Source organism: Sturnira hondurensis, unplaced genomic scaffold (assembly GCF_014824575.4).
Source record: "Sturnira hondurensis isolate 20B ecotype Veracruz unplaced genomic scaffold, ASM1482457v3 Scaffold0013299, whole genome shotgun sequence".
In the NCBI taxonomy this organism is placed as follows: Eukaryota; Metazoa; Chordata; class Mammalia; order Chiroptera; family Phyllostomidae; genus Sturnira; species Sturnira hondurensis.
Window position 1 is genome coordinate 8,973,183 of NW_028085930.1, and position 15,498 is coordinate 8,988,680.

The 15,498-nt window shown below is 54.2% G+C and overlaps 1 protein-coding gene across 5 annotated transcripts in view; it reads right to left on the reverse strand.

Annotated features, from left to right (window-relative positions):
• Positions 1 to 4,309: 4,309 nt before the first annotated feature.
• Positions 4,310 to 15,498, reverse strand: part of COLQ (collagen like tail subunit of asymmetric acetylcholinesterase) — a 52,749-nt gene continuing 41,560 nt past the window's right edge. For 3 of the 5 annotated variants that reach the window (XR_005068688.1, XR_005068689.1, XR_005068687.1), the window contains 6 exons: positions 10,947 to 11,086; positions 9,995 to 10,114; positions 9,436 to 9,556; positions 7,490 to 7,592; positions 5,935 to 6,086; positions 5,755 to 5,841 (listed from right to left, as the gene is read on the reverse strand). Coding sequence is in view for 2 of the 5 variants with exons in the window: in XM_037061323.1 (XP_036917218.1) it covers positions 5,772 to 5,841; positions 7,490 to 7,592; positions 9,436 to 9,556; positions 9,995 to 10,114; positions 10,947 to 11,086 (554 nt within the window). In the remaining 3 variants the exon portion in view is untranslated. Of the gene's footprint in view, positions 5,842 to 5,934; positions 6,087 to 7,489; positions 7,593 to 9,435; positions 9,557 to 9,994; positions 10,115 to 10,946; positions 11,087 to 15,498 lie in introns of all 5 variants that reach the window. The other 2 variants (XM_037061323.1, XM_037061322.1) reach the window with 1 other exon arrangement.

Genomic DNA, 15,498 nt, shown 5'->3' on the forward strand with positions numbered 1-15,498 from the left:
GCTGTCTTGTCGGCTGGCTCCCCTGAAAGACTCTAAACTCCTGGGTGCACTGTGACCATGCTCCTTTTTAACCATGGTGTCTTTCACCTAAGGGGTGCTCAGTAAATCTGGATCGATACAATTACACATCAGGACATCCGGGCCAGGAATCCCCTGCTGCTTGTTCTGTGACTGGTGGAAATAGGAATGAGACCTGAACCAGGTCTCAGTGGGGAAGTGGCGTGGCACACTCATCACCTGCGCGCACTGGCTGCTCAGTTAACTGTCCACTACAGTGACGTGACGAGCCGTCCCAAAACTCGGTGGCTTAAAATAAGCATTTATTTTGCTCACAAGTCTGGATTGGCCATTTAGAATTGGTGTGGCTGGGCAGTTCTGGTCTTGACTGGGCTCCTTCCTGGGCCTGGCAGCCAACAGGTGCAGCTCACCTAGGATGGCCGTGCCCTAACAACGGGAACTCAGGCGGGTTGGCACTATGTCTTATCCTCTAGTAGCCTGGCCTGGGCATGTTGTCATGGCAGAGGCAGAGGTGCTGGAGTGACAGGAAACAATCGCCTCTGTCACAATTGCTAACATGTCATTGGCCAAGCAAGTCACAGGGCCAAGTTCGGAATCAAGGGGTGGGAGGAATCGCAAAGTACCCTGGGAACGTATGGATACAGGGAGGTATGAGACTTAGGGAAATTATCGCAGTCCACCTCCCTCCACACGCCCCATCTCCATCCTGGTTGAGAACCCTGGGCCGTAGAATCACTGAGGAGGAGGCCCCTCCTAGCTCTGGCTTTTCTCACCAGATACAAGTCCCAGTGGGAGTTAAGACCTTCGTATTCACGGCTCCTGCGGAGGGGCACCAAACCCAAACCAGTGGCTTCTGTAGGCCTGGCACTTCCCTCTTTACTCATTGCCTCCTCCCCATTCTAACCTAAAACAGTATTCAGGTTGTCTATTGCTAAGTAACAGACTACCCCAACACTTAGTAGCTGAAAACCACCACCATTTTATCTCATGCAATCTGTTGCTTAGTCATTAGGACAGAACTTGGCTGGGAAATTCTGCTCTTTATGGCTTCAACTAAGGGCACTCAGTGGTACTCAGCTGGCAGATGGGCAGGCCTAGAGAGTCCAGGCTGGCATCACTCACATGTCTGGCACCACTGGGGATGGCTGGAAGCAGGCTCATTTGGGGCCATGAACCAAAAGGCTTACGCAGCCTCTACAGCATGGGGGTCTCGGGAGGGTCGGCTTGATGGCTGCCTTCCCCCAGAATGAGTGTTCTGAGAAGCTAGCTGTACATCCTTTTATGACCTAGCCTGGGAAGTCACACAGCGTCCCCTCCGCAGTATTCTAGATATCAAAGCAGTCAGAAGCCCACCTAGGTTCCAGAAGAGGGGACACAGGCCCCACCCGTTTAATGGAGCATACTAAAAAGCCACCCACCCCAAGTGCCCACCTTTCCTCCCAGTGTGTTTGGTCTTCTGCAATTATTCTGATGAGCCATGTCCCCGGAGTGGTGGATTTCAAGGGTGTGGCCCCTGGTCCACTGGCATCCCCTGGGACCTTGTGAGGAATCTGAATTCTCAGGCCCCACCCAGACCTGCTGAATCAGAAACTCTAGGGCACCGGTGGCAAACATAAGGCCCGAGGGCCGAATCCGGCCCTCCACCTTGTTCTATCCAGCCTAGCACCTTGTTTCTACCCGGCAACAGTGCCGAGCTCCTTGCCCCCAGTTAAGGGGTAGTTACATTTATACAGTCCTGATTACATTCACAGAATGATTACATTCGCTCCTTTGAAGGCAACCATGAGGCTGATGTGGCCCCTGGAGAAAATGAGGTTGACACCCCTGAGACCCAGTAATGTTTTAACAAGCCCTTCAGGTCATTCTGATGAGCCTTCTGATGACCACTGCTTCAGGACAAAAATCCCTTGGTGAGCTTCGAGTGATGCCCCGCAGCCACAATGCCTGCTTTCAACTTCCCATCGAGGGCTTGGATGGAGCGTCACCTGGGGCAACACATGTAGTAGAGAGTGATTTGTGGGTTGGAACATCAAAGACAAAATTCGTCGTTGACCTTGAAGAAACTACAGGGACCCAAATAACCACAGATGAAATTCACTTGAGATACTAGTGTTTCTGCAGAATTTCCGTGTTACAGTCCCGGGACACTTTTCTTTCCTCTAAAGCACAGAGGGCAGAGAAAATAACCAATTTTTCCCTTTAGTAAGGTTGTCTTGTCTGACTCTAAAAGTCAGCTGTCTGGGGCTGAAGAGAACTCAGGTGAATCCCCCGAGAAAAAGCCCCTCTGATAAAGGCAATATGAGTTCTTTTCCTCTATTTCTCACAGGGCTTGGCTGAGGTGGGGCGGGAGCCTTTAACCCATTACTCTTGTGATTTATAGCCCTCTCGGATGGCTACAGGTGAAGAGGAGGGAGAATAAAGACACCCCTGGCGCTTCCAGTGTGAACAATCCCTTCAGCGAATCACCAAGGTCCTTGAGCTCATCATAATGTCACAAATGGAAGATCTGGGTTTCACTTGCAATTTGCGTTGGTTCACTCACCATAGCAGGAAGGGTGGGGCAGACAACTCACACAACAGTCACTGGGCCATAGGTGCGACGCTTAATCATAATGACATTTGGAGATTCTTAAGCAATTTGACCCACATGTGCCCTCCCTGCCCCTATTAGAGTGGCGGGTGACCAATGTGTCTGTCCCGAGATGCTCAGCAACTACCGTTTTCCCAAGCACTGCTTTCTAAATACTAGTTACCAAGCTTCCTTCCAAGACTTTACTTTGCCTACAGATCTGTCACTCAAACAGCTCTGCCTGGGGGTAGAGAAGAGCCCTGAGGCCTAACCCGCTCCCCACACTTCCCTGGTTAGGTAGGAGCTTCTGAACTGGCCTAGAGAATCCCAGCCACAGGCGGACCTTGGGGTCAGTAGAGCAGAGCTGGCGCCTCTATGACAGGTGAAAGCTCAAAGATAAACTAGTACAGACTGAGGGCATGTGCCCGCCTGTGCCCCGTGTTCCTCGGGCTGCGCACAGCGCAGACACTGCAAAGCCTGCTGCAAGCAAACAGTCAGCAACCGTTCTCCCGGGGTCACTGCGGCAGCTCCAAGTGTCAGTCACGCCTACCTTTGAATAACTACTGCTTTCTTCCTGATGACATCCCCAACCTCCCTTTGTTACTCCTGCCCCAGAACAGAAATCTCTGCGAGTCTTTGTGACCAGAATTGTGAGCTGTCGAAACTTTGCAGTGTGTAAGCTTGTCAGTAAGAATGGGCCAATCCGCTGGAGCCTGGAGGACTCACTCTGACGCAGAAGGCAGGTTCGAATTCCTGCCTCAGTGCAGGATTTCTGACAGGGGTTTTCAGGCAGAACATTCCATGCTTTTAACTTTATGGTTTTTTTGTTAATGAGTCAGGACCTGGGTCCACTTCCCAGGCCAGGCTTGAAGTTGACCCCTTTAACACACAGCCCACGTTGCTTTGTGCCTGTCCCAACACGGCCCGTTCACATCCGACATTCACCCCAACCCTCCCCAAATCCTATCGTCAGCTTGCCTTTCCTGGCTTGAGGAAGGGCCCCGTTGCTCCTCTGGTGTCAGAGGTCCCTCCTGGAAGTCAGTAAACCTAGGGTTGGTCTGCGGGTTCGTCCGGGGCGGGGGGTGGGGGGGTGGTGGTTACCAGGTGAGCTGCAGTGCAGCCGGGTTTGAGAACCCCCGCTTCCCCCACTGCTTCGCAGCGAAGGTGGGCTGCAAACTGTTGCCAAAAATGAACTCACGTGACCAGCTTCAAGGGGGAAAACAAATACCCCCAGTTCCCACAAAAGGGCCTGGTGCTGCCTGAGCCACTAAATAACAAGGACCCGGGTAAAACCCAGCACTTCCTACACAATTTCTAGATGTCAGAAATTCTAACCCTATGATCACTAAATTTCAACACAACCCTGAAATAAGGCATTAACAAGAAAACAGAGACTCTGAGAAGTTAAGCAAACTACATAAAATACACAGGTTCGTGCCCGCCCTCCAAGGTATGAGGCCTGGGGCCGGGATCCTCCCCCTAGGCCAAGGCAGTTTCAGATCTCCTTGTGGTTCTAATGCAAGGCTGGCGTGTGGCTGGGCTCTGTGACCTCTGGTTGTCAATTTCTTCCTTTGTCCCCGAGGGAGCAGGACTGCTCCCAAATTCTAGAACCCTCTGCAGAGTCTAGAAAGAAGACTTAAATTCAGGCCCCTCATTCCACCCAGCAATGCTGGACAGTGATTCCAAACCCCCTGGGGAAGACAGAGCCACAGCGGGGGGGAAAAACTGCCTTTATTTCTGGACCTCGCACTGGAGATCCCAGCACGGAGGTGGTGGCTTTACGTGGGAGCAACACCGCCCCCGGACTTGCAGTGGAGGCTGAGGAACCCAGGCTGACTAATGTGCCCACCTCTGATGACAGCACCCTTGGGCTGACTCCATCTACTACAGCATGGTGGCCCCTAAGTCCCCAAGACTTAGCCACATTAAACAGCTTTGTACAAAAGCCCAGGAGTGTCCTGCCTCTGGAAACAAATGGGAAAATCCTATTGGAGGTCACTGTTGGGGAGACATCTTTCCAAAACAAAGCTGAGGCCCACTCAAGAGGGCAGTGATGAAAGGCAGCTCACAGACGTGCAGGGTGATGACCCTGTAGACATGTCAGGGGTGGGGCTTGGCCACACAGACACGAGGACCAGCTACACACTACAGTGACATGGGGGTCGCAGGGTGCTCACGGGAATCGGCAGGCAGCCAGGAGCTGGACCTCAGGGCAGAAACTTTCTGTCTAGGATGGTGGGTCCTGGATGGGAAACCCAGGGCAGTGTTCTCTTCCGCCCTGCTGGGGCGTGGACCTGGACCACCCTCTGCTAGCGAACCTCCTGAACCAGAAATTGACACGAGGGGGCATTCGTGAGATGGAGGTCAAACCACAGACAGCTGCGAGGTCAAGCTGGAGGTCAAGCTGGAGTTCAGCGTGGCAAAACCACAAGCGCCACCCTTTACGAAACACGGAGAATGGGGGCTGCGGCCCCACTGCTGCCTGCAGGGCAGGCACACTGGCTGCACCTCGCCCTCCACCAGGGCCTGAGTGTGGGTTCGGTGGCTTCCTCAGTACTTTTTCACAAGTGGGTCTCTTGCTGGGGAACCTGTGCTCACAAGAGGCTGGACTGGGCTGTGGGTAGTTGAGGGGCCCCTCAGTGGGTCCAGCACCCCTCAGTGGGAGCCACGCTGAGAGAACAGGCCCCCTTCCCAGCTGCGTGATTCACGGCCATGGAGAGACCCGGCAGCTGGCTGCCCTGGTGAGAATGTCCATGTTTCCAGAGGGCAGAGGGGCGGGGAGGCCTGTGCCCCAGACACCCCGGATGCCCAGACAGGGTACGAACAAACAGCCCTCAGGTCCACGTGTGTCTAACAGTGCTAAGCCAGTCCACGCCTGGGGCAGCAGCACTCCAGAGGACTGTGGGCTCTGAGGGTCGGCTGCTGGCCCGACAGGAGCGATGGGTCACAGGCCCTAGGCCGGGCGTTTGGGAGGTCTTCCCCAGTACTTTGGATTAAGACAGGATGCAGTGGTCTTGAGTTCTTCCAGTCAGACTGAGTTAAAAACACGTCTTAGCAGCAAGAGTTTGTCCTTGTTTTCGTCGAATGAAGGTGGTGAAACTGGACCGGGCGGGTGCGAGGTCAATTCAGTGAGGGTGGAGAAGCTGCTGCAGGTGCATGCGACTCGGCCCGCCTCCTGGCGTCCTCAGGTGAAGTAGCGGCAGGGTGTGGAGTCGATGTAGCAGTAGGGGGTGCACTGCAGGTCCCCGTACGACCTGAGGAGGCAGACGCAGGTCAGGGCGGACACGGGCCGGTGGGCAGGAGCGCTCCCACCAGCCCGCAGGAAAGAGCCACATTCTAAAGGTCACCTGTAGTGACTTTTGGTCCAACATCATCAGACAGCAGCCACTGCTGCCAAGGGTTCTGTAGAGACTGCGCCCACACTCATTTGAGGTGAGGGATCTGGGGGGAGCTGAGTCCAGGCCTCTGGGGCTTTTCCCCCTGAGCCCAGCTGAGGGACCTGGGAGGAAAGGGTTGGTAGCCTTGCTCTTAACACAGCATCTCTGAGAGACCCTCCCCTCCTCAAGGCCTCGGACACCCCCAGCTCCGTCCATCAGATCGCTCTGCACTGAGGCAAATGTTCATTGCTGTGCAGCCCAACAGGGCAGCCACGGGCCCTCAGTGGCTACTGAACTCTTGAAATAAGGGTAGGACTCCACGTGGTCCTGGACTCCATGAGCAATTGTCTGCACTCGTCTCCATGGAACCACCAACCAGCTCAGACCTTCTGCCAACTTTCTGGCAGATTCTCCTTACTTAAGGAGAGGACAGTGCATACAAACACAGTGCAGTGGAGGCCTGGTGACTTCAGGTCTATAGTTCCCCCAGCATGGTCTGGTATGTTGATGTGTGTTTGGGGGTAGGTCTTGAAAAGACCTCTTTGAAGAGATTGTGGAGAGGGGGCAGTAGAGAGATAGGCCTGCTGTCTGTTCCCCAGCTCTGCCTAGAGCCGGGGGCCAAGCTTAACAGAGGGAGCAAGGGCTGAAGAGATTGGGCTCCTGAGAGACTTAGGAGGGGGAGGGGCCAGTGATCCACACTGGAGCGGAGGGAGGCGCAGGGCTTGGACTGGAGGGGGGAACAGCCTGCACATTTTCCCTGGAGCGCTGGCACCTCTGGTTCTGTGCAGGTTAGGGGAACATGGCACCACTTTATACCTTGAAAGGACCCAGGAGGCCACAGTCTGGGCATGGAATCAGTGCCTCCTAGGGCCAGTGGCCCTCAGCTGGCTTGGGAGATGTCAACGTGGAGGCCAGAACATGAGAACACTTACCCTGAGCAATGTAAGGCTGCACCAAAGAGACTCAGAAATAATTAGAGGGGTCCTTGAAAGGAACACCAAGTTCCTGGGGGGTTTCTTGAAGGAGCCACAGGCCAGCAAAAGTAGATGTTAGTGCTGCTGTGGTCTCACTTACACCCACAGGTGTGCCCAAATGGGGGGCTGTTCCAGAGAATTCAGGTTACACAAATGCTTAGACTCTTTGAAACATGCTGATACCTCCACTCTCCACTGGGCTTCCCTCCCAGGCCCATAGACCTGAAGACCAATGTGGACACAGTGGCCACTGGGAATGGGAGCAGACCACCCAGGGGCAACAGCTGAGCCTGGAGACTGCTGCTCCCAGCGACCTGGGACGGAGCTGTGGCTGTGTCTGCTCCCACGCGGCGGTTATGGGCTTACTGCCTGTCTCCTGCGGGTGAGCAGGAGCCACAGATCATGGTATTTGTTACCATACCTCGGTGTCTAGAAGGTACCAGGAACCTAAGATGCAGTCAGAATTATTTGTGAAGGAAAGAAGAGAAGGGAGGAGGGAGGTGCAGGCAGGGAAGGAGGGGTGTCACGCTAGCACGTGACGCCATCCCTACCCAGGGAGATAGGTCTCGCACGTCAGGTGGCCAAAGTCAGAGCCGTCACAGTCTTCCACACCCTGGTGCCGGTGACCATCTCCACAGTATGCCCGGTGACAGCCTGAGAGGACACAAGGAAGTGCAGCCCTGAGAAGGTGGAGGAAGAGGATAGGGACCCCAGCCTGGGCTGGGCCCCACTCACTGAAAAGTGATTTGCTACCAGGGCTCTCCCTGGCAAAAGTGTGGCCTTGAGGATCCACTCAGAGAACATCCCTCTTGAATGGACCTCCACGTAGCTTCAGACTCACCCAGAGACTGCCCCCAGGTCTACAGGTCCCACACTGGAGAACAAGGAGACCCCCAAGTCCCACACTGCAGGAAGAGGAGACCCCCAAGTCCCACACTGCAGGAAGAGGAGACCCCCAAGTCCCACACTGCAGAATAAGGAGACCCCCAAGTCCCACACTGCAGGAAGAGGAGACCCCCAAGTCCCACACTGCAGGAAGAGGAGACCCCCAAGTCCCACACTGCAAGAAGAGGAGACCCCCAAGTCCCACACTGCAGGATAAGGAGACCCAGGCTCCAGCCCAGTCCCACCACTTGTTAGCTGAGAGACTGAGAGCAGCCCCTTGGCATCTTGGGACCTCGATGTCCTTGCTCAAATCTGGGGCATGGGCACCAGCTCCCCCTCACAGGAACACTGTGGGTTCCCATGAAGTGAAGGCCAGGAGACTGTGAGCATCGGTGACAGGACGTGGTGGGTCCTGTCTGTCACAGAAAGCTTTCCAGGTGGGTGACCCTGTGTCCCTGGGGAGCCAGACGCTCTTCAATAGGGTCTCTGTTCTCACACAAGGGGAGAGTCTTGCAACATGGACCCCATCCTCATTGTCACAGGGCTTTGAGCTTCTGTTTATTCCTTCCAGCTGTGTGATCTATGGGCTGGTGTCTGCAGCAGGGGCAGAGGGGACTCCGGGCAAGGCCAGCATCCTGGGGATTGCCCTCCCTGGAACGGTCACAGGTACAGCTGCACAGACAGCGAGCACACTGAGAGCAGCTTCTCAGCCCCACGCCCACCGCTGAGCACACTGTCCTCAGGGCCCCGCCAGCCCTCCTCTCAGCTTCCCGCAGGCAAGTACGTGACTTCCCATCTGCACATGCCCAGCCCTGAGCGGCGGAGCCTGGGTCCTCACAGCAGGGGCTTAAAAATAACCCAGCGAAGGGATGTGGACCCCTCACTGCCCTCAGACCGTTCACGCACACACGGGCTCACAGAACTTCTGAAGACTGGAACAGTCAGTACCGACACCCTCGTTTGTCAGTCAAGAAAAGTGAGGCTCGGAGCCATGACCTGCCCATCACCTCACTCCTGGGTAGCTTCTCGGGAGCTGAGGTGAGCTGGTGGCTCTCGGAGCCTGCCTTCGAACTCTGTTCTGCGTCTAAAGCCCATGCCTTCCACCCCACCTCCTGCTTTTGTCGCTTGATTCAAAAATAAATGAGCAGCAAAGCGAACCCTCCAGCACCACACCGGTTGCCTGCTCATCCTGGGAGCATCCCGAAGGTCTGTCTGCCCACTTTGCATAAAAAGGGCTTTGCTACCCAGGGTTCTATCTGGTGAAAGTGAGTCCTGATTCAAGGCTTGGCTTCCTCCCTTTCGCTCTTCACTCCTGAATCACCATTATCCTTTGACAAAAAAATGTGGACTGGAATTTGGGTTTGGCCAAGAAGCACCAATAAGAAAAAAGGAGTGGCTTCTTTGGGGGCATGATCCTTGACCCCAGCCCCCCATGACAGGCCTGGATGATGGAGGAGTTAACACGTGGCCTCACTGAGGCAGACACCCCCATGATAGCTCAGGGACACCCCTCTGACTCTAGAACTATCCCAAACCACCACGGCTGCTGTCCAGGGCTTGCCATGACCCCCGCCCTGACGGCGATTCAAGCTTCAGGCTGGGCCCCACTTACTGATGCAGTCGTCACCATCGTCATTGTTCCCGTCGTCACACTCCTCCCCAGGCTGCAGGACCCCATCCCCGCAGGAGCCGCGCTGGTCTACAGTGTAGTCCACAGGGTGGAAAGGGGTCAGCTGGCCAACGAAACACACCACAGTTACCACGGGCAGCACGCTGGGCAGCTGCAGGCAGGGCAGGTCCTTGGCACTGAGGACAGAGCCTCTGGCTCCAGGGGTACCGCTGAGGAGTGGCCCTGCCCCCGCCTCCTCCGGGTGGGGAAGGCGCTCCTAGCTGTCGCCCAAAGCTCTGTAGGGTAGGAAGGCTGGGCCAGGTCAAGTCAGTGACCTGGCAGTGCGGGATGTGAGAACACCTGGGACCTTGGCTCAGAAAAAAGGCTCTGTCTGGGGAGCAGAGGCATGGGCAGCTGCTCGGAAACAGGGCGAAGGACGCTAGCCCTTGCATGTAAAAAGACTGCCAAAACTCTGCCCCGGGCCTGACTGTCGGCCTCCCTTTCCTTGAGTGAAGAGCCCCTCTCCTGGGCGGGGCATGTTCTGCATGGCTGCCTCGCGTACCTGGATGGGGAGCCAGCCCAGGCTGTCCTTGAAGTACAGAGATCTCTGGTCTTTGCGGAAGGCAATGGCATTTCTGGTGTTCAGCCTCTCAAGCTCCTCCTGGTTGTTGACCACAAAAATCTGCCAGAGAACACAGTGGTGAGGCCTCGAGAAAACACTTCCACAGGGGGCAGGGGAAGAGCTAGAGGACACAGAATCGCTGCCCTTGGACTTGTGAACAGCGTGTCACAGTCTAGCTTTCCTCCTGAAGGGGGAGGGAAGCCTGGATCTCCTTATCTTTTCAACCCAGTTCCTAATGTCTCCGTCTGAAGTAAAAAATGTGCCCAAGACTGAAATAAGAAGGTGAGGTCATTTAAGCCAGTAATGCAACATCTAGAAATGATCCTCAACAAAATTCTTATACTCAAAGGTGTTCATTACAGTGTTGTTTACATTAGTGAAAAGCTCGGGCACGCCCTCTAAATATCCGATAATAGGGCACTGGTTCAGTTCATCACAGCGCAGCTGCACCATGGGTGGTGGTTACGCATCAGTTCAAAGGCCGTTTATGATGAGCTGAGGTCCCGGCTGCACTTCAAAATCACCCAATGCAGGGTGCGCAGTAGTGAGTAGGCATAAACAGGAAATAAGACTGGCCGTGAATTGATAATTATTGAATAATTGATAATTGATAATTACACTGTTTACTGTGCTCTTGTATTTATCTGAAACTTTCCTTCATTTTTTTGTTTAAAAAGAAAAAAAAAACCCTTCCAAAATGGATTCAGAACCAAATGGATATTTTGTTTTTTCCCTATTTTCCAACTTCTTATGAGTGTGGACCAAGTGTAAGTTTTACTGAACAAATACATACACACGCATATAAAACACGAGTTTTACTATTACGCAGCCCCATGGGGACCAGGCGAGAGTGCCGAGGGCTAACGCCCAGTTTCTCCCAGGAGAACCTTACCGCGGGGACTCGCGGGGAGTTGGGCCCGTACACGGATTCCCCATACGAAGGGTTGTTCACATTCAGGGGGCTTCCGCAAGGACATCTTCCTGGGGGCCCAGGAAATCCTCTTTCTCCTTTGGGTCCCGTGACAAGTTGTCCTAGGAAGCAACAAACTGCTCTGTTACTAGAGCCAAGAAGGAAAAACCCAACAGCCCAGGGTGATGGGAGCAACCTTCACAACAGAGAGAAGGTTGAGGTCCACAGTATTTGGGGGCAGGCCTGGAGGAGAGGTTCAGGGAGATGCTTTTGGTCCACGATGTGGAGGAGGCGATGTTCTCTGTGGGTCCCTCAGCCATGCTGGGTGTGGCATCACCTTCCCACCCCTTCTTCTCCCTTCCCTCTCTTTGCACCTTACAGCCTAGACAGATAGGCATTCTACTCCCCAGATCTCCTTGCATATGGCGGTGGCAGTGTGCTACAGTGTTGCATCTGGAGGTGACAGTGTGCCACAGTGTTGGCCAATGCAAGGTCTGGGGCAGGAGAAGGGTGGGCATCTGGGAAAGTTTATCCTGAGGAGGGAGAATCAGAACTGGAGAGCGACACAGCTTTCCCCCTTTTCTTCCCACCTTGAAGATAGACAAGGTTGCTGGTGCTGCAGCAGCCATATTGCAAATATGAAGTAACAAGGATAAGAAGAAGAGAAGCCAACGTAAGGAACAAGCCAGGGGCTCATGGGGACTGGAATCCTGACTCTTAGAGGATGAACTAAAGCAGGCCACTGTCCACCTCTCCACTTTCCTTATTGTATGAAAAAAAAATTCCGTCTGTTTAGACCATTATCAACAGGGGACTGCTTGCAGATAAACAAGCTGCTCACTGATAACTTTTATTGTTTCTAATTCATTTTATGTTGTTCTTATATGTAGGATCTTTACAAAGGAATTTCTGAGTGTGCATTTCTTTGATATCTTCTGGAAGAAAATGGAAGTTTCAAATATTCTTGGCCCATTTACTCTCCCCTGGTACCGAGAAGAGTGTTCTGAAAAAATATGATCAGGAAATTTACTCCCTGCAATGCAGGAGACCAGCCAGGGTAGTAGTTCTCACCTTGACTTCCAAAGGCCCTGATGCCCAGGCCTCACCCCAGACCATTAGGACTGCTGAAAACAGAACCCAGGAAACTGTACTTCCCCAAACTCCTGAGATGATTCCAACCTGCACCAAGGTTGAGAACCGCTGCTCTAGGGAATTGGTCTTGGCACAAGCCATTCCCCTGCCAGAGAATTCTCCCGTTTGCCCTCCATCCCTCCCTCCCCACGTGCCTCTTAGCTCCCTCCTGATCTGCGTTCAAACATCGCTTTTCCAGGGAGGCCTCTTTGAATCTTCACACTCTGTCATGCTCACCTCAGATAGTTTCATAGCTCTCTATGCCTCTTCTTCAAGGTACTTACCTCTGCTTGTGATTCTTCTATATATTCTGAGTTCACTTGATCTTCCCCAATAGAACCTAAGTTCCAAAGGTCAGGTCTGATGAGTTTTCATTCACCAGGGCCTGACACACAGCAGGGGCATGGTACGTGTTTGATGACTGAGTGAGTGGGTGAATGAATGAATGAGTGAATGAATGAACACAGACTAACTAGAAAGAAAGGAAAAGGTCTTCAGAAAAATCTAGACGTCACACTCCAGTCAGCGGAAAAGTGTTGAAGCAAGAGCCACCCAAACAATGGGAAGAGAGGAAAAGATAAGAGACTAATAAATGAAATAAGTACCCTTCTTCCTGGGAAAATAGCGGGAGTCTGAATACCAACCAATCACTGATCTCAGGTTATAAACCACCCAGAGCAGCCAGCAGCTGGAGACGCACTCTGCAGATCCCAGAAGGCCGGGAAATAAAATGACCACCAGGGGGAGGTCTGGCTGGGAGCCAGGGAGGCAGCTGCCGCTGGAGGAGGGGGCCTCAGTGGGAGGACCCCAACTTTGAGACGTCAGAAGCAGGCTCAGAATGTCCAAGGTCAGAATGCTGCCGGCACGAGGGCAGACGGTGCTTGCCAACATCTTATACCAAGCCCTGGCTGTTCTTTCGAACAAGAAAGAGAACTGTCAACCTGTGGGAAGAGCGCCTGTCCTGTGGGGCAGAGCCCAGAGAAGTGGAGGCTCCGCCAGACCAGGAATGTCCTGGTAATTAAGCAACCGGGGAGACCGAGGTGGGAATGCTCTGTAACCGAGGATGTCAGAGTGGCATTGGGGCAGCCGGCTCTGTGGCCCCAGCGTTGGTCCCATTATCCGGCTAACTGGTGCCGAGGCTGAGATGTGAGTTCATGTTTGACTTAGCACTACACCCTTCAGAAGACAAACATCCAAGAAGGCTGATGCTCAAAGGAAGACGGCCATTCCCAGGTGCCACACTGATTCACTTATACCCTGTCTGGGTGCAGGAAGGACTCAGCCAAATTTATAATTGGGTTATTGCAATGCATCCGAAAACCATTTTGCCTTTATCAACCCCCCTCCCCCGCATCCTCTGTGACTTGGGTAATAAAAAGCTCCCACTGTCTCCGCCTCCCACAGCACCACCCTGTCCCACACGGCACTGGGCACCAGAGCCAGAGGTAGCCTCCTGATCAGACCACAGGATGTGGCAGGGAGCCGGCTTCCTGACACCACTGCAGTTTCCCTGCCCGTTCCTCCCAGCTGTCAGAGGGCATCTCTTTCCCCTGCCTGATTCCTGCCAGGCTGCACTGAAGGGCACGGCTACCCAAATGTCCCCACTCTGGCCTCTCGGAGCTGGTCCAGTGGCCTGGCCTGGCCTCCACCCCTGCAGCAAGGGGCCCTGCTCTCCACCTTTGCCCAGGGAACTTCCCACCCCCCTTTGGCTGCTGTGGTGGGAGCAGGGCTGAGAGAGGAGTCTGGGAGGAGGCAGAGGAACCACAGCATCGTCTCCACATCCCCCTGCGCTCCCACTCTACCCCTGCAGAGGCTGCAGGGCTGCGGGGGGGAAAGTCTCAGACCCAGGAGTCACAGACCTGTTCTGGACCAGGCGTGGCCACCAGTCAGCTCTGTGACCTTGGGGAAGGCACTTCTCTCTGAGGCTCAGAGTTCTCCATAAAGGGAGGGTTGGACTAGCCCAAGAGCGTGTAGCCTGCGGCCCACAGAGCCTGAGGACAGTGCAAGACAGGCTTGAGGTGGCGGTTCTGGGACTCTGGGAAGCAGTGTGCAAAATCCTGGGTAGACTTTTTTTGTTGTTTATGTTTTCTGACAGTAGGTTTGGGATTTCTATCAGATTCTCAAAGGTATTCTCAGTAGTCACTTTGGGGGCCTCGTTAATCTCTTGACGATTATCCAACTGGTTCCTGGCACAGAGAAAGCCTCTCTTAAACTTCTTCCCCTTCTCTCCCAAACCCCCGAAAACTTTCCCAAGGAGCAGGATTATTGCCCCATTTTCTCCAGCAATATTGCCTCCCTTATGCTGGGAGGCTCCCGTACAGGAATTGAATCAAAGGAAGGCACCGGGAGGGGACATCAGTCCAAAAAGATGGCCGGCAGCCCTCGTGCCGGCTGCGCAATACTGAAGTGGGACAGACTGAGGGCCAGTGTAGCCCCGTGAGCACCCCAGGACCAGCCCCACCCATCCCACCTGCCAGGTGCCATGGGGATATGAAGCTGACTCAGCCACAGACTCTGCCACAAGGACTTGCCCTCTAAAAGGAAGATGAAACACATCCGCGGAAAACCGCCACCAGTGGCGGGGCAACAGCAAAAGGGCAGCACGTGACTGGGGCACTGGGAGAGGAGACCCGTTCACTAGAGGCCCAGGAAGGAGAGGGTTTTGTTGGGTGAACCAGGGGGTGATGGGAATGCCATTTTAGGCCCATGGCCCAGAGAGAATGTAGAAATATGCCCCCGCTCTGCGGAGGGCAGGGCATCTGCTGGAGGACAGAGGGCAGCAAGGCTGGGATCTGGCCAAGAATAGGGTGGTAGAGGGGGAGGGGATGTGAGGGCACTCGGCTGCGTAAGACAGAGCTGGGGACCAAGGAGAGAAGCCAAGGCCACATCGGCCCTACTAGAGGGATGGAGTTGCAGCCCACCGGGGACTGAGGGACCGAGCACTGGGGCCTGAGTGAGCAGCTGATGGTCTCCAGGGCCTGCCCTTTTCCCCCACCCCCAACCCCAGGAGGAAACTGGAGTTCAACTCAGATGAGGGCCGGCCTTTACAAATAGATGCATACACTGAAGTCTGAGATTGCTAAGGACCTCCTTATGTATCCACACAGCCCCCCACCATGTTTCCTTGTGAGCCCCTAAGTTCCCCAAGGACCAAGAGAGTCCTTTCCAGAAGCACAACCCAGGCTTCAGGCCATTGCTCTCAGCCCCTGGCACCTTATAGTCATGGGGCTCAAGGGAATGCCGCACAGGAGGAAGAAGAAATGGAAGGACCGCCATCCGGATCATCTTTGTCAACTCAGGGCAACAGGTTATGGTGCATGGCACACGGCCAAGGCCACATCTCAAATCTAGCTCCCTTAATGAGACAGAAATAGGTGCGACAAGATATCTGATTGGCATGGAC